This window comes from Podarcis liolepis (assembly GCF_965112155.1).
Source record: "Podarcis liolepis genome assembly, chromosome: 5".
NCBI classification, from domain to species: domain Eukaryota; kingdom Metazoa; phylum Chordata; class Lepidosauria; order Squamata; family Lacertidae; genus Podarcis; species Podarcis liolepis.
The window spans coordinates 67914069-67937543 of record NC_139556.1 but is presented as its reverse complement, the minus strand read 5'-3'; the positions used below and the strand labels follow the sequence as shown (position 1 = coordinate 67937543).

Below are 23475 nucleotides of genomic sequence, written 5' to 3'. Positions count from 1 at the left end.
GATCCATTTCAATCTGGCTTTAAGTCTGGCTATAGAACAGAGACTGCTTTGGTCACCTTGGTGGGTGATCTATGCCAGGAACTGGACAGTGGGAATATGTGCCTGTTGGTGAGCTACAGCTCTCCCAGCTCGTAAATCACCAAGGCCAGATTCCACTCACCACACTGCCCAGCCACGAAGACTCTCCAGGTCCTCCTCGTCCACTGGCATTCTGGCACAGCTACTCCTTCACTCATTCACAGTAAACACTCCGGCACCGTACAGCCAGACCTCCTCAGCACTCTGCTCAACCTCAGGAAGCCATCAGAGCAGCAAAAAAACATTCTGGGCACATGACCTGTCATGGAATTCTACTCATAGTGATCCAGAGCAGAACTCCAATGTATAGTGAGCAGAGCAGAGCAAAAACTTAAACACATTGCAGGATTCCCAAAAAATAGACCAGAGGCAATTAATATTTCATCCAACAGAGCTTTACTGCTACTCAAGGCAAATGAGCATAATGGTCACAAATCTAATATATTCAGGATTGCCACTGTCCATAAGAAATCCAGTTGCAGCAGACATAACTTAAACTTACAATAACTTATAATAAGGCTAAAGCTTAACACTATATACAGAACACTACACCAGAAGAGAGATAGAAAGATAAAGTGAAACCCAGGCTCCTTCTGGCCTATTATTATAGTCAGAATGACCTTGACTGAAAGATATAAGAGACCCAGTTTAAGCCAGCTGTACTCAGCTTCTCTAAAGGAATAACACAAACATCATGAACCTTCTGCTTGTTTCTTTCACACAGAAAAGCTTCCAGAACCCTCTTGAATTAATCAGAATAGGAAATATCTCTACACATCAGATCAATACTTTTTGTACTAAAAAATGCAGACTGACACTGTTGGGCCTCTCAGCAGATCTTGGTGTGGGATTTGGGGCCACCCAAGATGGGTTGCCTCAGGTCGCCTCATTGGTGCTCCAGCTATGCCACCTTTCTAGCCACTTTCCACCCCTCTGAATTTGCTGTGAGGCAGCTGCTTCACTCTGCCTCATGGTAGAGCATATTCCTTTGATCCAGCAGGGGTCTACTTGTGTATGGATATCCATAGTTATATGCATTTGATATATTTGGCAAACCTCTGGCGGGGAGAGTAAACAGCACAACATTGCAATGAAAGCTGAAGAAAAACAGATGAGCCCATAAACCACACACTAAGATCAGCTACCAAAACCTAGTTACCCAACACAGGAAGTGCAAGCCCCTCCTCCCAAGATCTCCGGGGATGGGCGAACGGCAGGGAAAATGCAGTTTAGCCCTTTTCCTTTAGCCACCCTTATTTTCCCCATTCCCCATCCCCCCAAAATTCTTATTTTTTTGTCAGCCGGGTTGCTGGCATGGAGACAGCCAGCCTTCACATCCCAATCCAGGGGCGACCATGACAGCGCGTCCCTACAGCTGACCGACAAGCACCGCGGGGGACGTCCGCTGCCCATCCAACCCCCCTGAGATTGTTCCACCCGTATTTCCTTGGCTTGCTGCCGAGTCTCCTAAAGGAGAACTACATTTCCCAGAAGGCCGCGGGTCCAGGCGCAGGCGCAAGAACCCCCCTGGGAGCCGCTGCGGCGAAGCCGGCCCTGTGATTGGATGAAGGCGGTTCCGATCGAGCTGCCCATTGGCTGTCCCGAGCGCTGTGTCCGATGCCGGAAGGGGGAGGGGGTGGAAAGCGTTATGGCGACGACGGTAGCTGAGACGGAGAGCGGGGAGGGCGCGCAAGAGATGATGGAGGGTGAGAGGCCGGGCCGTAGCGCGCGGTGTCCGAATCTGGGTCGGGGCGGGCGAGGTTGGCTTCGGCCGTTGCGGGGAGGCTGCGGTTAAGGAGCCGTTGGGCGTCGGCGTTATGCGGGAGGTGGGCGCTGTGGAGGAGGCTCACCGTGTGTTGGCGGGGAACCTACTTATGGGGCGATGGGTGTAGGGGGGCATTTGGAGGAAGCATGGTGGAATAATAGTATTGGGCAGGGGAAACTGGGGGTGTGTGCAAAGCAGAGACGGGGGGGACTGTAAGAACCTCCCCGAATCCATATCCAGTGCATGTTCTTTTTAATGCAGGTTGTTGGGTCTCTCCCCCCCCCCCGCCGCAAATTTATTTTTTCAAAAAACACTTGGGTGCCTGACTTCTGTTACGCTGTTAGCGTGACCTACAAAATATATCCCTCCTTATCTGTGTGACACTGCTAATATAATTTTAAATGGGTGACATCTTTTCGAAGAAGAGGTATCTGATAATCCTTCCTCCCACCAGATTAAGCGGTACCACTAAGTGGTCACTGGAATCCTTGGTGTCCGCAGTTTAAACTGACACACAGAGGGATATTTTATATTCTTTAGGACCCCATTAGTTGTTTCACATGCTGCCTCTTGCCTCCCCTTCAGTGCTTTACTTTACCTTGGAAAATAGTTCAATGAGGTGTTCTTTATGGTAGTGTAGGAATTGAAATTTTAATATGTATGAATCTCTTGTACTGTGAACAATAATGTGTGACTGCTTTTTGTAGGGACAGGAAAATTATTTAGGAGAACTCTGTTCTTGGACCTTTGAGGAGGAATTGCTGGTTTTGTTAGTATTTAAGAATGATGGGTTATGAATTATGAAAAAATATTACTCTGGGGCTTTTAATCCAAAAGGCCAGTAACCATATTAAGGCATGAGGCCAGGAAAACAAAACACAATGGGTGCTCCATCAGTAATGCAAAAGAGCACTGCTATTGACCCTCTATGTTCTGTTGAAGAACAGTAGGAATAGTCATTCTAGCATCTTAGTACTTTTCCCAGTCATTACTAATTCTGTTCTGCAGAGAGCAAAAAATATTAAGAGCTGAAATTTCTTCACATGCACTGTTTCAGTAATCCTTACAGCAACTCTATATGGTAGGTGAATATTATGCCTGCATTACAAGTGCAAAATTAAGACTGACCGAGTGATGTGCCAAAAAATAGGGGAAAGAGTAAGTTTATGATGCAAGCTAATCTGACATTTGAATCAAAAGCATCCTAGGGCAGGCTCTAATCTAGGGGTGGCAGAGTTCACGCTTGTTGGATCTGTTGTTGTTTTTTACTGGAACCCCAAAATCTGCTGACAAGAAGCAAGTGCAAATGATGTACAGTTATAATTAAAGGGTGTTTCTGAACACATTTTGAACCTAAGGTTTTCAGTACTGTACCAGAACTGAACTGAGCTCACAGTTATTTAACACAAAAGTTCACTTCTAGTTAGCTTTCTTCATTTTAGCAGCCCAATATTTTATTTTATTTGGGGCAGAGTTCTTTTGCTGTTTTTCTTATTTAACAATTGGAACTTAGAAACCCTACCTGAATTACTGCTAATCATCCTGAGATCTACTAGTAGATACAGATATGCCTTTCCCCCATACCTGCTGTACCAGTTCCCTCCTGTAATCAAATCTACTATGATATAGATTATGCACAGAAATTTTAAAAATGAGCCATCTTGGTCCCTAAGCAGGTGATTTTAAAGTAAGCTCCATGTAGGCTTGATATACTTAGGTTACTTTGTCAGATTCTGTACAGCTACTGTTTTTCTTTAACATCTGTTTAGACTTTGTGATGTTGGATACATATGGCAAACTAGATGTGTATGCAGTGATCACACATGGTGATCTGTGTGTGGTTGGTCCTCTTTTTCTCACATACACAGTATGTGCAGGAAATTCATAACATCTGAAGCAGTCCTGAAGACTGTGGTAGTGTCTCGGAAAGATTTCTATGCCATGTGTTACATGAAGTAATTATAATCTATACCTGCAGACTGGGTGGAGAAAAATGTACAAATGTACAAAAATCTTGGCAGGGTGCTCTTTCCTTCTCACTGAGTTGCCATAGAACAGTCCTCGGGCATCTGGTAATAAGGTTTCTTCCAGGAAGGTTTGAGAAGATAAATCCTTGTTTGGGCTAATGTAGTAATTTATAAAAACAAAGATCATGTAAGCTAAATACACATGATAGTTCTATGCTTCCCACTTTGGATCCATAGAGAACAATTACAGTGGTGCCTCGCAAGACGAAATTAATTCGTTCCGCGAGTTTTTTCGTCTAGCGAATTTTTCGTCTTGCGAAGCACGGTGTCGGAAAAGTTTTGGAAAAGCTTCAAAAATCACCAAAAACCTCAAAAAAGGCTACCACACCACGTTCTATGAGTTGCTCCTTGAAGTCAAGTTGCAACTGTATTAACGGTGTTAAGATAGAGGAAACAAACTTGCGAAAAACGCAAGACGTTTTCGTCTTGCGAAGCAAGCCCATAGGGAAATTCGTTTTGTGAAGCAGCTCAAAAACCGCAAAACCCTTTTGTCTAGCGAGTTTTTCGTCTTGCGGGGCATTCGTCTTGCGGGGCACCACTGTACAAGTCATGTCTTACTTTTAGCTGGACACTGCATGAATATGCCAGTTAGCTAGTAGCTTGTGGTAGCATTGAGCATTCCAACTAGCGATGTTGTTCTTTGAATCCTGTTTTAAGGCTATAGACATCTCTGCATAATACCTGTGGGTGAGTCCTGTTACACTCTTGTGGCAACTTAAAGACTAACCAATTTTATTGTGACATAAATTGCTTTTTGGACAAGAGTACTTTAATCACTGAAAGCTTACATGCCATAATAAAATATCAGTCTATTGCAGCAAAATCAACACAGAATCATGGCTGTTTCTCTGGAAACAGATGAACTCAGTTGGGCATACTTGTGAGTAAGCATGCATAGGAGCAGGCTGCCCTTTCCTTATGTCGCAAATATAGAAATTCCAATAGCATGAGTGGAGAGGTTACCTGTGCCGCTCCAGATGTTGTTGGACTACAACTCCCGTCATCCCTAACCATTGGTCATGCTGGCTCGTTCTGATGGGAGTTGGAGCCCAGCAGCTGCAAGACGGTCACAGGTTCCCCACACCTGCTTTAATACCATTAGTAGTTTATATGTGTCTCATTGTTTGCTTCCTTCCAGAAATAAAACTTAATTACAGAGTGTTTCTTTTACACAGTTGACAGGAGGATTGAGTCTGAAGAGTCGGGAGACGATGAAGGGAAGAAGCAAACGGTTTGCATAGTAACAGACCTCAGTCAGCAGAGTTTGAGGGATGAACAGAATGGCGAGAATTCAACAGGTAAACTGTTATTCAAGAAAGAGAGATCATATGCTGGTATACACTTGAAGACATATCATAACCCATCACTTTAAAGCTTTAGGAGATGAGTTAAAGCAGGAGTAGCTAACATGGTACTCTCTAAATGTTGAACAAGCATTCCCATCATCGCTGACTACTGGCCATGCTGACTGGGACATATAGGAGCTTGAGTCCACCGACATCCAGAGGGCCATAGGTTAACCACCCCTTATTAAAGTGTTCTATACTTGCAGGCTTTGGGGTGCAATTTTTATACTGCACTGTATCTCTGCCTCCAGCAATGCTTTTGTATGTTTTGGACCGCATTGTTACTCATTTTCTGATAGTGTGCTGCTGCTGTTCTTTGATATACTAAAAACTTAATGCATTTTAATAGATATAAATTAAGATGTTCTGGGCTGTTGTAGAATATAGCTGTTCAGTTCCTATGAGCAAGATTTTTTATTTTTGTTTCTGTCTTTGTCATTCCATATAGCATCCACATTGGCCTCTTTGTAATGAGAAGTGGCTGGTTAGTTCCTTTCCTAGCAGAGTGTACATGGTTCAAAAGAGCTGAACACAAGAGGATTCACAATTGTTGAAAGTGAAGTTTGAGCTTATGACCTCTAATGGGTCGGCTCAGTAATTTCCCCCCCTCAAAGTCTTACAGGAATACATGTTTGAGCATGCCATCTTTTAGAGGCAAACAGTGGTGTTGGGACATGCCTGTGACCAATGAACAGCAATTAAGTCTCCTCTGATTTTTTAGTCTTCAGTTTTTTATGTGATTTAAAATTAAATTGAAATTGAAGCACAAAACAAAAGATGTTTATGGTTAATACTTTAAGCTCAGTACCTTTTCTTGTATTTAGGCTACTGTAACGTTTTTGTTGTGAAATCTAATATTGGCCATCAATCAATTTTGTTGAAATTCTTACTTTGCAGAAAAATTGTATTTGGCTTGATTTGAGAGCTCCTACTTTAATGCTGGGTTAGAGTTCAAACTGTTGGAGAAACTGTCTTGGCTGTTTCACTCATCCAAGCTGTGCTTGTTCTAACCCAACCTCTTCCTTCTGATTCAGTGTAGTACCCATAATATGTTTTAGAACTTTCTGCTGGCATTCTGTTTTGACTTGGAAATCCAAGAATAAGCTACTCAAGTGTAATAATATGCTCCTTTTTCAGTGAAGTTTAATTTGGGGCTTTTCCAGGCAAAGTCAGACTGGAGCATTTATTAAAAGTCCTCTGTCATCCAAGGCAGAGATGGACAGCTTCCCTGCTTGCTTCAACTTGCTACATTTGGATAACCTGCAGAGTCATATAAGAACAAAAGAAACTAGAACATCCTGGAAATTAAAGCCACTGTGGTCTGTCTGAATCCAAAGCATAAGCATGGGTAAAAATATCTATTTGTTGCATACACCTTTTCTTAATCTGCTACTGAATGGAAAACAAAATGATTCTTCCTCATCCCATGCAAGTTTATAAAATGTCATACACCCTTCTTGTCAATCCTAATAGCATTTTTCTTAGTTATAGCACACACATATCCACAAAGAAAATGTGGATATTTTTGTATGAATGCACACCTTTCAATATACAGGCATATTCCTGCAGTGGCCTCAAGTCATACCAAATTATAATTACCCACCTGGAAGGGGTTATAAAACTGGATTGTATTAGGTAACACTACATAAGGAGCCCATGTATGCTAAAGAGATATCCAACATTTGGGGTGGAATTGAACACCACACTATTAAACAAGTTCTGTCTGCATAAGAATATCAGCTTACCAGATGGAACCATCCCCGTTCACTGTTCTGGGGTTTTCCCAGCACCCTCAAGAGCCAATTTTGGGATGGGGGGAGCCCCAATGTGTGATCCCTTAGTTCAGTGATGGCCAAACCTGGCCCTCCAGCTGTTTTGGGACTACAGTTCCCATCATCCCTGACCACTGATCCTGTTAGGTAGGGCTGATGGGAGTTGTAGTCCCAAAACAGCTGGAGGGCCAACTTTGTCGATCACTGCCTTAGTTGAATCCTGCTAATTGTTTCCAACCTATTGCATAAGAAATATCTGTTGTTCCTGGGATCTATTTCAGATGGCATGTGTTATATGGAATTGTGAAACAGGAGAGCGAGAGTTTTAGAGTATCATGCTAATAATATGGCAGATGCACCAATTAATATCTGAGGTGGAATGATTATGTTTAGCTGGTGATAATGTGAGGTTTAGCTGCTGATAACATTGCAGTGTTTAGCTGGTGAGTTATCATGATGCTGAAAACCAGATTTCGCCTAGCTCTTACACAAATTGTGATTCGTGATATATTGCTACCTCAAATATTATGAAACAATTATCATGATGTGAACTTTCATACCAATTTTGGACAATATTTTGGCCAGTCTTATCATGCATTTTGAAAATTCTGTGAACAATCTGGGCATAATGGCAGCATTTGTCTGGCAGGAACTTCCTGAACAAACTGCTTTGCCACAATGGGTGCAACTGGGAGTAACTGAGATGATTGGAACAAGCTCTAGTATTGTGTTCCTAATGCTGAGATAGCCTACTGTTACACAAATGACTAGTTTTGTATTAATTGCCAAGACCACTGTTGGGTTTTTTCTAATCCTGGCCTGGGGCGGGTTCATAATCTGGCATGCAAGTCTGGCACAGCAGCCTGCTTATTTCAGCCCAGTTTGTTTTGGGCTGAGGACTTGCAGCCTGTATTTCATCTCCTGCACATGTGCAGTTTTGGCATTCTGACAATTTTGGGCTCCTTTATTCTACTTTGCCTACATCCCTGTGGTGCACTCAGAGGGAATTTGCTTTCAGCCTCAACCACATGGTGGCAAAAATGTCAGCTGACTTCCCAACAGATTGTGACAACCGCTTTGATCATGAATATATGCTAAATTAATAATAAGCGAGGTGGGCAGGTGGTTGCTTTGTATGTGTTTCAGTATTAACTGAATGATGACATTTTCACAGCAAAGTGTCTCTTCTGGCTTGTAGACTAGTGTTGGAGCTGCACGCTGCTCATCCCTAAAATGCAAGAATTCTTGCTTTACTGGATTTCAGAACACTGGTGGCTAAGGCAACTCTTATTTAATCAGATTGCTATCTGTATTTGTCAGCACAAGCATTTCTACTTGACGGTGGGAACATGCCCCTCTCCTTCCCCTACACACTGCTTTTGGGGTTCTCCCAACCTTACACACACACACACACACACACACACACCCCGGAGCCATTTTTTGGAGGGAGTGGGTAAGCAGGATTTGTCATGCTGGCTCCTGCTAGCACAACTATTTAGCTAAATCCAGTTCATATCAGCCATCCAGTGCTTATCAGGTGGTGGGAATGTGTGTGGAATTCGGGGGCATAAAAGTCGACTGTAACGGAGTAAATAGGCAAGAGCATTCAGTTGTTTTCCCCACACCTTTCTTTCTTTTGGCCCTTCTTGCTTCCTGTAGCTGATGATTTGTGAGCGGAAGCTTGCAGAAAAGGATTTGGAGGAGAGAGGGTGGCTTTGCACGTAAGAGAGCAGGTGTGGGGCACCTTTGGCCAAACTACAACTCCCTTCATCCCCAATGGGGCCAATGGGGTGGTGGAAGTTGCAGTTCAGCAAAATCTGGAGAGCTAAAGATTCCCCTCACCTGAGATACAGCAAGGGGGAACTGGCAGAGTTGTTTATGAGATCAGGAGACCAGCTCAAGAGGGGAGGGCAGCGAACGATTCGGTGGGTGTCAGCAAACCCTGTGTGCTGGAATAAATGGCTTCTGTAGCCTTCCTGAGTCATTATTTGTTCACAAGTTTGTCATTGTCTGAGGGGGAGATTGCCATGAGCCTGTTAGTCCCGTCCCTTCCATTGCATCCCTGCTTGCTTCTCCTGCCACATGTTGGGAAAGCAACATCTATAGTAGGAAGCTCCCTTTACTTGTGCAGGTCCTGTGCACAACTAAGAACCTTGACATTTCAGGGTTGTAAATTGCTTGGGGAGCCTGCACAAGTACAGTTAGCTCCCCACTGTCAATGTTTGCCCTTCCATGCTTGAAAGGTGGTGAAACTGGGGCTGTGTCAGAGGAGATTGGAGCCCCTGGACTCTTCTCCCAAAGCAAAAACAGGCCACAAAACCAATAAAAGCACTGCTGACAAACTTTGTTTTGAAATAAAGAGAAAGAAATTTCAGTTGCTTGGCTGCTACATTATGGAAACGTCCTTCATTGGGAACATGTTTTATATAACAATTTCCACCAAGTACTTGAATCACAATACCTGCTTCTATTTACTATAGTGGCTGGTGAACTTGATGGAAATTGCTATACACCTGGAGTTCCTTTTTCCCCTGCTTGTTCCTGCTAATTGTGTTGAGGCTTGAACGCCTGAAGAGGGCTTATGTTGCTGAACATTACGTGAAGGAGAGAATCCACCCACCTGCCAAATGGAAAGCTTGCATGAATTATTCAGCACAAATCTCTGAAGTCCACCTCCACTCCATGCATACAGAGTGAGAATTGCATTTAGGAACGAGGTTGGGTTTTGAAGGGGGGGAAATCAAAGCAGCAAGACAGTTTCTTCAAACAGCTGGTAATACCAGGTTCCCAGTGTACTCTAATGAAAAAAGTGAGACCTAATAATACAGCTTTGCAAATATATCTGGCTGACTTTAATCATGAAGAATGTGGCTGTAGTTCTTCAGGTGGCTAGACCAAGAAATTGGTGTTCTGCCACCAGATAATCTTTGTGATTTTTATTTCTTCCATTCCAAGAGCTGTGCCATGTTACCCAAAGGGAGCAGGCTGCAAAGATGGCCGATGACTAATCTAACATCAGTATTGCTTCCTTCAGTGTATATCACACTTCTTACTGGCAACATGACCACCAGGTTAGGAGACATAATCCACTCTGAATACGTTAGGTGTTCCCTCACTTTTTTGAAGGCATTCTTTCTCTATGGGAGAGCTGACATTGCAAGCTTGAGTTCAGTTGATGAGCAGCATGGGCTTTAAGCAGAGTGCATTTGTTCTATTGCAGCTGAAGCCGAGACGCCGGTGGATATGGAGACGATTAGCCTGGATCCAGAAGCAGAGGTAATGTAGATATAATTTACATTGTAGCAATACATGGGAAGGGCCCACAGAGGAAGAACTCTGAAGCCGGTGTGATCAAGAATTTCTTTCCAAGAGTTAACAGATTCCCCCCTTTAAAATGTCTATATTGTTTCTGTGCTGAGATCTAGGGCAATGGTGGGGCAGGTACTTGGTATGAGAAGAGCTGGATCACAACAGCAGAGAAATTGGGGAAGAGAGCTTCAAAGGCAACAAGATACTTTGCTGATGGAAAGTTGATACAAAAAGCGGTAGAGGCATCTGCCGTTCTCCTTTTTGTCTTTGAAGATCTGCACTGTCAAGCTGTTTTCAGATCCGTTGGTATGGTGGAAAACTTTTGATTAGACAGCATGTCAAAGGGCTCCACTTTCCCTACAGAAGACTATAAAAAGGAATTAGTTGCCTGCTCTGTGTGTCTCATTCCCCAAAATGCAAAAGCAAGTGGCACACACGGTGTATTTATAAGCATATAGTTGCAAAGCATGTTTTAATTACAGTGGAACCTTGGTTCCTGAACGCCTTGATGGTTGTACGTTTCGGTTCTCGAATGCCGAAAAGCTGGAAGTAAGCGTGCAATGTGGCTTCCGCTGAGGGCAAGAAGCTCTTGCAACCAATGGGAAGCTGCGCCTCAGTTTTCGAATGTTTCAGAAGCCGAATGGGCTTCTGGAATGGATTTTGTTTGAGAACCAAGGAACCACTGCACTATGGTAGTAATGTAACCAGAAGGAAGAATTGGGTGGCTTTGTGTGCTGACAGATGTACATTTGTTTACATATTTACATAAATGTACATGTGCTTTTTAAAAAAGGGAGGGGGCAGCCAACTTGCTTGGCTGATGCATGGGGAGGGGTTTAGCCTGACATCTGAACTAGCATTGACATCACTCTGTACATTTGACTTTTCATGGCAAAGTTGAGGAGCTGGGCTTGTCCCACAGAAGAAAAATAGGGCCAAATCCTTGTGTTCCTGATTGCTGAAAAAGATGTAATATATTCAGCACAGAGCCTCTTCTTTTAGGAAAGAGATACGAATCCTGCACAGCAATTGTTCTGATTTGTTTCCCTCTAAGCAGAAGGCCCTTGGGCTTTGAGGGTTCTCATCTAGTTAACAAAGGCCAGCTTTTCTGCACACTGCGATGGTATCACCCACCCTTGCAACCTGCATGCTATAGGCCTACAATCTACCTTCATGCTACTTTAGAAGTAATGTTGAAATAAACCTTTGTGTGAGTACTAAGACGGCTTATGGCTTTTTATTGCCTTTCAGGATGTTGATCTGAATCACTTCCGAATTGGCAAGATTGAAGGGTTTGAGGTGCTCAAGAAAGTGAAGGTGAGACTCTTAAGGAGCCCTCTCTAGTTGAGCTGATATGGCTCTGCCATGGTTGTGTAACTGAGAGTATGCGTGGCAGCCAAAGTACTTTGCTATATTTCTCTAGCTAGAGGGATGCAGCATAATGCAATAAAGGCTGCATTTGAGAAGAGGGAAGCAGAGGGCACCCAGAAGTACACTAGTAGCATTCCACTGTGGGTCAAATTACATAAGAAGAAGAAGAAGAGTTTTGATTTGATATCCCGCTTTATCCCTACCCGAAGGAGTCTCAAAGTGGCTAACATTCTCCTTTCCCTTCCTCCCCCACAACAAACACTCTGTGAGGTGAGTGGGACTGAGAGACTTCAGAGAAGTGTGACTAGCCCAAGGTCACCCAGCAGCTCCATGTGGAGGAGGACCATGGCTGGATCTCCCAAACTCTTTAAAAAGCAAATTTGAAATCAGCCACCGAGTGAATTAACTCAAGGGAGCAGTGCTTGGGTGCAGGAATGTTCAACCCTTCACCATACCCTAAGCATTTCCTCCAATTCAAATTCTCATGCACACACAGAGCTACTAATAGTTTCACCATGAGAAAAGGTAGACACAATACAGATACTTGTAATATTTCCCAAGTGGGGCTAATATCCACTTCAAGGGCAATTTTAAGCTGGAAAGTGGCATGAGTGCAAGCCTCATTGACCTGAACACAGTTGTTTTTAGGCTTTATAAAGGACATTGGAAGATCCAGTAATTTGTACCACTTAGTTTGATTCACTATCTCCTTAGCTGGGCTGTGCAGTGGTGTGCTATAGATCAAATTTCATTTTCTCCTGGCCCAAAGACTGCCAGGATTGGCAACAACGTGTCCCCACCCCCCACCCCCGCCCCCCCAGTGAAAATGCACAGTAACCCGTTTTGGCCACAGCAGGAGTCTTCATCTGGTGGGAAATGGGTGGAGATATTAAGAATTGGTGGAGGAACAGGAGAAGAACAAATAATTTGAGTGAGGGCAGCATCCACCTGCAGAGAACTTATTTTCAAAGCTGTTTCATACACCGTATTAAGTGCATCTGTTGGGAGTGAGACTTGTGCGTTATTGTTTTTACATCCTTTGTTTATCTTCTCTCTACGCATCAGACTCTTTGTCTCCGTCAGAATTTGATTAAGTGCATTGAGAATCTGGAACAGTTGCAAAGTCTCAGAGAACTGGATCTCTATGATAATCAGATTCGAAAGATTGAGAACTTGGAGGCCCTGACAGAACTTGAGTGAGTACCTGGGCTATATAGGGCTTTAAAGGCTTTAAAGGTAATTGCCAGCACTTTGAATTTTCTTGGAAATGGACTGGAATCCAGGAAAGGTATTTCAATACTAGTGAGAGATGTTCCCATGTTAGTCTCCCTCTTTCAGAATGGCTATCCTCATTGTAACATGCTTCTTTTTTCCCTGGATCATAGATCTTATTGTAACTTGCATGGTTATGTAAGACAATGACTTCATGCAGGCACCATTCCATTGTTAATTCAGACATTGTGCCTAACTATACTTAGTACAAAACATGGTTTTTGGTTGAGTGGCCAAATTTGTTGTTCATATAAAGAGAGACTACAAGCTATCATCCCACCTGCAGAAGCTTCTTTCAGCCAGTATATACAAAGCTCTTTGATTTCCTCAATCCGTTGCCGGACTGCAATCCCCATCATGCCATTCTGCTGGAGGAGGTGATGGTCATTGGAGTCCAACAACATATGGAGGGCCACAGATTCCCTCCACACACCCCCTTGGTGTAAAGAGAGAAGTTGACTGGGGTAATCCAAGTTCAAACCTCCAGTGAGCCATGAAGCTTGGGCCAGTCCCATTCTCTCTCATCATACCCCACTTCTGAGTCATTGTGAAGGTAAAATAGGAACCAGCTACATATATAGCACTATGAGCTTTTTGGAGCAAGATTGGGATGGTATGCCTTAGAAGATGTCTGCATTTTAAAGTATTTTCCTTTCTTTCCTGTTTAGGGTCCTGGATATTTCGTTTAACATTCTACGGCACATCGAGGGGCTGGACCAGCTCACTCAGTTAAAGAAACTCTTTCTTGTGAACAATAAAATCAGCAAAATTGAGAACCTAAGCAACTTACAGCAATTACAGATGTTAGAGCTGGGATCTAATCGAATCAGGGTAGGTATTTGATGGTGGTCTGTAAGGATCCGTCATTGGTATAACTGAGAAATCAGCCATATCAGACAGGAGTGGGGAGAGGTAAAAACTTTCAGGTTGCAAATGTGCTGCTGCTAACTACAACAGTGACTTCCAGGGGGAGACTTAAGAAGCATGGAAGAAGTGTCCATTTGGCCTCCAAATGCTTTCCTTGGCTACCTCCCTGTTTTCTATTAAAAAATGTGTTGCTCCCCCTTCTGAGAATAACTCAAGAAAAACATTTTAAAATGCAAGAGGGAAACTCATCACAGTGTTGATTGTGGCTGGCACATGGTTCTTTCAAGCAGCACACCGAAGGACAACTTCAGGTTGTTACATAAGGGAACCCAGACTTTGAAAAGTACTGGAGGAACAAAGGCTTGTAACTGTATACTACTGACAGCATAGATTGGAAGGTGGAAGAAAGCCAAACTGTAGACTTGGCAAGATCAGATAGTACATTAAGAAACTGTGATTTTAGGAAACAAGCCCCCCCCCCTCAAAAAAAAAAAAGATAATGAAAGTAGGGTAAACATCTGATAAGCAAAAAGAAGTTGAGTGGAACTAGTTATGTGAAAGCTGCAACTCAAGCTGGAAGATGAAATGAAATTTTGAGACACAAATAAGCAGAATATTCTCTGTTCCAGTACATAATAATAAAACATCAGTGAAATAATATGACTAATAACTATTTATATTGGGTAGTCGGCATGCTGTCTTCCAGTCCCTTCATGTAATCGCTTGTTTTGAAAATACTTTTAAACATAAGATACTTTTTCTTTCTTTTATTGACAATGCTGACCCTATCTCCACCCCTGAATATTCTGCCAGGTGGAATTATCTCATTGTTCCAGCTTCACATGGATTCCCCAGGTGCTTAATAATTAAGAAGGTACATCCTGCTAATGGGATTCTGTAGGCCACTTGTTCTGAGTGAGCCGCCCTAAAGATTCTGCCTTCTTAAGGAATTTCTTCTCAGAGCTTCTTTGGGAGTCCAAATGACAAAGAACTCAAACTTGAAACTGAAAGTTGCTATTCTGCAGCATTTCCCCACAGCTTAACTATGGATACTGTGTTAGTTCAGCTTGCTTGACCAGTGCAAAGTTGAAGTCATCAGTCATACAGCATGAGACTTCTGATCTGAATCATCTCATGAGCCACCTTCAGTATACAAGTTTGAGATAAAGGAGTGGGTGGGGTGATGTTGGGTAATTGACTGTGCTACAGTCTTACTAAGTAGTGAATGTGTTCAAGAGGTTTGCTTGCTAGAATCAAGGATTGTAATGTTTACTGTGGTCAATTTGCAGGCAATTCAGAATATTGATACGTTGACTAATCTGGACAGTCTGTTTCTGGGAAAGAACAAAATCACCAAGCTTCAGAACCTGGATGCATTGACAAACTTAACAGTGCTTAGTATACAGGTATCAGCCCTGGACTTCCCATTCCATTTATTTATTCATTTATCATGTCTGCTTTTTCCCCCTCCATCATATGAACTTTGCAGCAGTTTAAACCTTTCAAAACTAGAATGACAAAAAGACCAGTAACCTCTATGAATGAAGGGAGGCAATTATAGTTATAGTTCAGATTGTGGAAGGAAGGAACTGTCAACCAGTTCTCTCAGTTTATCATTTTCCAGTCTTAAAATGAGTTCTCTACATTTCTTCAGCAATTTGCAATTGAAAAAAATGAAAATTCTTCAGCATCTTAGTGTGAATTTATTCTAATAAACACATTTGTGTATACAGTTTTGATTAATGTACAGATTTTTACAAGAAATTTCTCCTAATGCATTTTTGGTATGATATTGTCACTAATATTTGCATTTTTATGCATGCTTTCCTCTTAATATATGATTTTTAATACATTGTTTGTTCGAACTGCATCAGAAATTATGCAAAGGGTTACTGAAAACATAAAGTAATGTGCATGGGCCAAGGTGTACATGTGATATTGTGCAGCTGCACAATGACTCCGAGACGTGTATAAAATGTGCCGTGCAAATACAGTGAGTTCAGTAGAGAGACGTGTAAATTTTTTACCTGAAAAATCTGGTTCTGTCATGTTAATCGATTTTTTATCACCACCCTAGAGCAATCGGTTGACCAAGATTGAAGGGCTGCAGAGTTTGGGGAACTTGAGGGAGCTGTACCTTAGCCATAATGGCATAGAAGTCATTGAAGGGCTGGAAAACAATGTGAGTTGCCTATTTATTGTTATTTATTTGGTGCCATCCTTGTATATGCCATTTTACAAAGAACGAGCAGTCAAGTTTCTACCCCAAGAGGCTTATAAACTAGACACAGACGCAAGGAAGGCAATAGAGGAAGGGGACCGAAATGGGGGAATATGGAAAGATCACAGATTTATTTTAGTTACACATGTATAGGCTTAATTTCAGTAGAGCATTGGGACTAGATGGTTGTCCTAATGACTTCATGGAACGGGTGAGTTTTGAGGAGGAAGGAAGGAGTTGCATCATAGAGACATCCTGGAATGGCAGCTGAAGGATACGGGACAGCAGTGAGGAGAGCACAAGAGGTGTGTGTGTGTGTGTGTGTGTGTGTGTGTGTGTAAGCAGAGTCTTTGGAGGGAGCAGGAGAACTTTGGATTACTGAAGGTGATTGGAGATAGATGACTATAAGCCACAGGCAGGGATATGTCTGGATAGGAGTGCGTGGAGATAAAGTGAGGAAAGCCATGGAGGGGTTTGAAGGTAAGGAAAAGAAGCTTGTATGGTGAAGAGGAAGCTAGTGTGAGGATTTAGGAAAGGGTGTTAATGTGGTCAGTTACAAGAGAGGTAAATAATTTTGGCAACAGTACTGGATAGAAGTAGGGAAACCAATGTGGGGAAGCAGAAGACCAGCAAGGATGATGCGCAATGTGAACGTGAGTTTCTACCAAAGGGGAACAAACAAAGGGTTGTATTTTTTGTACTGTGGGAAAAGGAGAAGCATAGAGTATTTAGCCACGCTTGGTTATATAAAGCAATATTGAGGGAATTGCAGCACACTAGTAGTATTTTGGGAAGTGGGTTGTGCTTTTCTCTTGAGGCGTTATATTTATCCAAAAAAAATGAGTTTATGTCCAAAATTGGCCTGCTAGTTCTGGCCAGTTCAGTAAATTTTTCCAATCCTGATGTTTAGATTCCAAAGGCCAAGTAGGGTTATACCTTAGGGAGAGCAGTTGACTCTGCAGTATGTATGGTTGATGAACTTTGGCTATTTTGCTACATGGCATGTCCCTTTATGCCTATTAATGTTTCGTCCAAGGATGCACAATTTGCAAGAAGACAAGAATGAAAATAGAGACTAAAGTTTTCTTTATGCTTGTTTCAGAATAAATTGACAATGCTGGACATTGCGGCCAACAGGATCAAAAAGATTGAAAATATTACCCATCTAACAGAGCTCCAAGAATTTTGGGTAAGTCTTTGAGGGAGACCAAGAAGTGCTTACGGACCAGCAGCACAGCCACGATGGCTATGTTTGGCCTCCACTGTCAGAGGCAGTGTTTGTCTGGGAATCATAGGTGGGCAGAGCACTGTTATGCTCATGTCCTGCTTGCAAGCTTCCCATAGGTATCTGGTTGGTTACTCTCTAAACAGGAAGAGCTGGACTAGGTGGGACATTGGCCTGAATCAGAACGCTGTTCTTAAGTTTTTAGAATGGTGGCTTAAGACCCTGATAACCTGATCTAGTACTCAGTCGCTGATGGTGTGAGAGAGTTTCCAACTCTCTAAAGTGCTGCAGTGACAGAACTTTAATTCCAGGCTGTCCTGCCAAGCGGTCAGAAATTGGGGATCCAGAAAGGCACCTTTAATACAGCACTCAAACAAAATTATTGTACTGTATTTTGGGGAGAGCGGATTTCATTCCCATACACTGAATTTGCATGTGTGTGAGAGCCACAGCATGGGAAGCACTGGGCTCGAATAATTAAGTCTACCACGTGCTTCTCAATCCAGTCAAAGGAGGAACAAGCATGCATCTTCCTGTCCCCACCCTTGCCACTTGTTGGGCCTTAGGACTGCTCCTTAGCTTATACCAGTCATGTGGGAGCTGCAGCAGCAAGGATTCCTTTTGTGCCATTTGACTTAATAGGAAAAGCCCTGGCCCATCTAGGGCCACGACCCTGAGATTAAGAGTCTATTCTTTACCGACTCTCAAAAATTGCTGGCACTTTTCTTTTGTGTGTGTTTTACCCAGATGAACGATAACCTCATTGAGAGCTGGAGCGACTTGGATGAGCTGAAAGGAGCCAAGAACTTGGAAACAGTCTACCTGGAGCGAAACCCACTGCAAAAAGATCCCCAGTACCGACGCAAAATCATGCTGGCCCTTCCATCTGTCCGGCAGATTGATGCCACCTTTGTCCGGTTCTGAACCCTCTCCAGTCCCTTACCTCCTTCCTTCCTCCCTCCCTCCCTCTCAGAGTGTCACAGATGGGATTTTCATCCACACTGCATCCTCTGTCTTCAACCCTCTGACACTTAAAGAGCAAACGGCTAACCAAGAGCACTGATAACAGACCTTGCGTATAATGCACACACTTGTTGTTTTTTGATTATTATAATTATTATAATTATTATTAAATCTTAAATGTGTGAGATTTCCTGGTTGTGACAGTGTCTGTTCCTACTGGGCAGTCTAGTAGCATGTTCAGAGATGTACTCTGAAACCTGAGCATTTTCTGTCTGTAAAGTGTTGGGCGCTTCTGGTGGTGACCAGAATTGCGTGGTGACCCATTGGTCCCCTAAGTTCTTTCCCTGTCACTGACACCTAGTAGTAATAGCCCCTGAAACAACTGTTCAGAGCTGAGTAGCATCAGCATTGTTTTACATATTGAAATAAGCCCAGGAAATGGGGACAGGGAAAGGATGCTCACACTGCGGAATGCAATCTGTAATTCTGTTCCCTTTCCTAAACTGAGGAGGCAGGACCATCTTGGATAGCCTGTCTAATGAGCATAGTAGCAAGTAGTTGCAAGCCAGCCTCTATTGTGTAGTTTAGCAGCTTCTTCCAGTCTACACTTTGATCTGCATTCCATAATGTAACAGCTGGGTGTTGTACCTGTCAATATTTGCACTGGAAATGATAGGTCACATCCTGGTTCTTCTCATTGTGCAAGCATGCCTGTATTCCATATGATTCTGTTTGCCATTCTAGCCCTCTCATCTGCCGGCGTGCATTCTGATGGGATGCAGTTTAGCAGCATGACGTTTCCATTTGTTTACATGTACTTGAACTACTTGAGATTCCTGCATTGCAGGGGGTTGGATTAGATGACCCTCAGGGTCCCTTCCAAATCTATGATTCTATGAATACATTGCATTCCTCCTGCTGATTTATAAAGGCAGACTCCTTTATAGTGGCAAAACGAGCTGCACCACTTGTGTGTGAAATTCATATGGTGTTAATTTGTTGGGGTTGAGGGAAGAATTAGCAATTCTATCGATGATCAAACTGTGACTATTATTGCCAACTAGTTGTTTTATTTATTACAATTAGTTATATTTCTCATGCGCCTTTCAAGATCTAAATCCTACCAAGGCAGCTTACAAGTAATATTCAAGTGCATACCTCAAAAACACAATAAACAATACTTATATATTAAAATACATCAGAATCCTTCCAGCAGGGCAGTAGATCACCGTGTGGTGAGGGGAGCAAATCTAGGGGTGGGGTGTTCTCCTGTCTCCCGTTCCTAGAAGCCTTCATGCAGGAGAGTTGATGGTAGATTATCCTGGTGGGAAAAGGGGGCAAGAGAGTAGGGAAAGGGATCAGGGTGAGATGGTGCACAGTTTTATATCTCTTAACGCTAAGTTATTTAGGACTCTCCTTTGTCATTTAGGAGTAACCAACTAAATGTATGCATAAATTTGAAGCCAATGCCTTTTCTTAGGGACTGTTGGACATTACTTTAACTGTGCCTCATGAATATACCCACAGTGGAGGTGAACGGTCCTCTATTTTGAACAAGTGTCCTGGAAGGCACCATATTGCGAAGTTATCTTTCAGCAACTCTTGAGAGGGCCCTCGGCAAATAGTCAGAATATATCGGTTTGAAATCGTCTTTGCAGAACAATTTTCTCCGAAGAACTGAGGGCAATACATTGTAACAATATGGCTGAACAGTGAATTGAACCTGGGTCTTCTTGGTCGACCTAGTGCAATGCTGTATTCAACTTATCCCATGGCTCTCCTGCAGAGAGTGCCGAACTTTTCTTCAGGAAAGCAATTCCGGTCAAGCTAAGCAGAGTAATGTGTGGTGCTGTACTCGCCTTGAGTAAAGAGATTTCACTCCTGAGAACTTGGCACCACAGACATTGCAATCTTTATTGATCGGCTACCTAAGAGTTTTCTCTGCATGTTGAAGTGATTTCTAAATTGACCTCTCTGTTGTACCCCTGCAGCAGTATGCACTAGTCACGAGAAGGAATCAGAAAGCTGAAGAAAAACCAATGGAACAGCTGGCATCTAGAGGAAAGAACTGGGAGGGGGGAGCAGTGTTAATGTTAATACCTTTCAAGTTTATCTTGGAAATAAAATGTTAGTTCAGTTGAGGACACAAAGCACAGGGAAATGGAACCTATAGAAATGTAGAGTTTAAGGTAGACGTGAAAAAAGTTGATGCTCCACTATGTGTATGACTTGCGCCTAAATGTTACCCATCTTGATTGATCCCCGGGTACCTGTAGGTATGAGGAATGCATATCCTGTAAAATTAAGTACTCTGGTTTTCCTGGTCCTTTCCTTGCCTGTGTTTTCCCCAGTTGCCTGAAGGTTTTCCTGTTGTCTGAAGACTGAGCTTAGAAGTTAGTTAGGTTTGTTGGTTTCAGAGCTGCTGAATGCCAAGCTTTCCATCACTCTCCAATTATGATCTCATAGGCGACGGCTTCAGAACTCTCACGTCAGCAGCAGCAGGTGAGGTTTTAACAACTCTCCGTAGGACAGATTGTTGTCTAGGCCCTCCCCAACCTGGAACCCTTCAAATGCTTTGGACTACGGCTGCCCTCCACCACAGCTAATGGAGGAAAAGGCTATCAATGGTTACTAGTCATGAGGAATGTGTCCTACCTCTCCTATTGGAGACGGTTTGCCTCTGAATACTATTTGCTGGGAAATGACTCCAGAAGAGAGGCCTATTTTGCCTATGTCCAGCTTGGGGACCTCCCATAGGTAACTGATTAGTCACTGTAGGGAACAGGATGCTGGACTAGAGGCCTTTATTTACATCCAGTAGGGCTCTTCTTAGGAAACAGGAGGCATCCAATGGAGTGAAGGAACAGTAGTCCCTCCTCCCTTTTTTTCTTCCCACCTCCCCTTCCTTCCTATTGATCAGACAAAGACTCACTTGACATGCTAAAACCTGACAAAATGTGGCTGCTTACGTTTATGCTCGGTTCTACAGATCCACACCCTCTTACCAAACAAAGGCAAGGTCCGGTAAAATTATTAAACAGGAACGGTCTTGGGAACCTGCCTGCAAGTTTCAGATTCCTCCACCTTATGCATACACCCAGGAATCTCTTGGAGTGGATGGTGAACAGCAACAGAGTGGAAAAGTAGAGCAGTGGCATTTTACTGACTTCAAAACTCAAGGGAAGAAAGACCAGGAGGAGGAGGAGAATAACAGTACATTTAGCATCCTTTGTATTTCCTTGGAATCTCACGGGATACATGCAATGGAGCCACTATCTGATAGCAACTCAGCAGAGGGAGGGAGAGTATGGACACAGTAACTTCATCAACATTACCAGGTATTTTACAAGCAAACCTTTCTGCATATAAATTGGAAAGCAATGCAAAGTAGTGTTTGGGCATCAGGGGTGTTTGGGAATTTTGAACTTTGATTGTCATACCATGACCAGATTCAAAGTCCCTCCCACCTTGCATTCACCCCAGCTGAACTGGGAAGCTCAGCTCCAGTCAAGCCTAAGTCTGTCTCTTACCTAGATTCCTTGTCTTATATGTCTGTTTTTTTGCCATGATAGAATTTGACACCATCCACAGTCTGAAACAACTGGAGTGCAGCACGTAGCTTCATTACAATAGCTGCATGTGTCTAATGAAGTGTTGGTTCAACACCATCCACTAAAACAGGTAGCCAGTGTGAGCTCTCCAGGTATCATTGGACTACGGCTCCCATCATTGTGCCATTGTAATGGGCCGGTGGGTGTTGTTGTCCTACAACATCTGCAGGGCACCACGTTGGCTATCCCTGCACTAAAACCCCAAGCAAGCAAGCAATGCCACAAACTGCAGAGTAAAACCTCAAACTCACTAACCTAATCTGCCTGGGATGGAGGAAGAAATCCTTCCAGAAACTCAAATCACAGGTCAGCCCAACCCAACTTTGAACTTGTGGCCACCACTGAAAGAAACTGCTGGGGTGCAAGTCCCCCTGATGTGTTAGCTGTGAAACAGAAGGGCTTTTATGTATTGCAGTGGTAGGATGTTGCTTTATTTATTTCTCAGGTCCCTTTGGCATTGGGCTGAGCATATTTCCTGGTGGCGGGAGATAGGAGGGAGAAAGACTTGCAGCAGGACATCTTCTCACACGTTTCTCTGGATTTCATCTTTGAGTCTGATCTGTACTAGCCAGTGGCGTAGCGTGGGTTGTCAGCACCCGGGGCAAGGCAAGTAATTTGCGCCCCCTAACCCGGGGCAAGGCAAGTAATTTGCGCCCCCTAACCTGCCGCCGCTGCCAGCTGCTTCTTGCTGCTGCCTGGTCTGGTCTGGTGTGGTTCTCTCCCGCGCTCAGTGCTGCGCTGGGTGGCCGCTGCACTGTCCCTCCCCCAGATAGTCCCTCTCTCTCCGCACCACACGCCTGGCACCCACCCCCTCCACAGTGGGCGGCGACCCAGCGGCTCGGATCGGATTCGGACAGCCAGCACTGCAGTGAGAGAGAGTGAGTGAGCCAGGTAGGGGCAGAGAGCTGCGAGTGCGAGCGCCCCCCCCCCGATGTTGCACCCGGTGCGGCCGCCCCCCCCTGCACCCCCCACGCTACACCACTGGTACTAGCACTAGTTCTCCAGGGTTTCAGACGGGAGTATTTCCCAGCCCTAACTGGAGATGCTGGGATTGAACCTGGGAGTGTTCTGCATAGAAAGCACGTATTCTACCACTCGGCGATGGCCTTTCCCCCACTTGCACTAGTGGACGTCTACATCAGAGAGATGCATTCCATCACTAGTTCCAATGCAGTACAATCCTGTGTTTGTCTAATGGGATGTAAGTGTTACTGCGTTCAATAGGACCTAACCCCCAGGTAACTGTGTATGGTAGATGTGACTAACCTGTAGCCCTCCATATGTTGGTGGATGACAACAACTAACATCCCTGGCCCTGGCATTGCTGGTTGGAGCCAATGGAGTACCAAAGCATCAGGAGCTCAGAGAACCACAGGTGAGCAGGATTGCAGTCCTGCTCCAGAGAAGTAAGAAGAAATACCTACTTTATTAATTTATATGGGATATTTCTAAACCTACCCCGACCCTGAGATCATCTTCTGGGGCCCTCCTTCGTGTGCCGCCTCCTTGAGAGGTCCAGAGGGTGGCAACACGAGAACGGGTCTTCTCTGCAGTGGCTCCCCATCTTTGGAATGCTCTCCCCAGGGAAGTTCGCCGGATGTCTTCATTATACAACTTTAGGCACCAGGCAAAAATGTTCCTTTTTAAC

At 43.7% G+C, this 23475-nt stretch overlaps 2 protein-coding genes and 1 long non-coding RNA gene across 5 annotated transcripts in view; 2 read left to right on the top strand and 1 right to left on the bottom strand.

Annotated features, from left to right (window-relative positions):
• The first annotated feature begins 1594 nt into the window (after window positions 1-1594).
• On the top strand, window positions 1595-18403 carry PPP1R7 (protein phosphatase 1 regulatory subunit 7). The gene is made up of 10 exons (XM_083506550.1): window positions 1595-1784; window positions 5046-5168; window positions 10209-10264; window positions 11549-11614; window positions 12734-12864; window positions 13609-13771; window positions 15097-15213; window positions 15885-15989; window positions 17131-17217; window positions 18001-18403. Exons 1-10 carry the CDS (start codon window positions 1643-1645, stop codon window positions 18175-18177), a joined length of 1167 nt encoding a protein of 388 aa, XP_083362676.1. The 5' UTR covers window positions 1595-1642; the 3' UTR covers window positions 18178-18403.
• An 849-nt stretch (window positions 18404-19252) lies between these two features.
• LOC310708369 lies at window positions 19253-20620 on the bottom strand. 2 transcript variants are annotated; one of them, XR_014526957.1, is made up of 2 exons: window positions 20487-20620; window positions 19253-20284 (listed from the first exon to the last, which is right to left on the bottom strand). It is a non-coding gene; the product is annotated as an uncharacterized lncRNA (long non-coding RNA). The 2 variants fall into 2 exon arrangements; XR_014526958.1 differs by having other exon boundaries at window positions 19253-19537; window positions 20487-20614.
• ANO7 (anoctamin 7) overlaps window positions 20281-23475 on the top strand; it is a 33527-nt gene continuing 30332 nt past the window's right edge. For both annotated transcript variants that reach the window (XR_014526945.1, XM_083506386.1), the window contains exon 1: window positions 20281-21554. The gene's annotated coding sequence lies outside the window, so the exon portion shown is untranslated. The remainder of the gene's footprint in view (window positions 21555-23475) is intronic.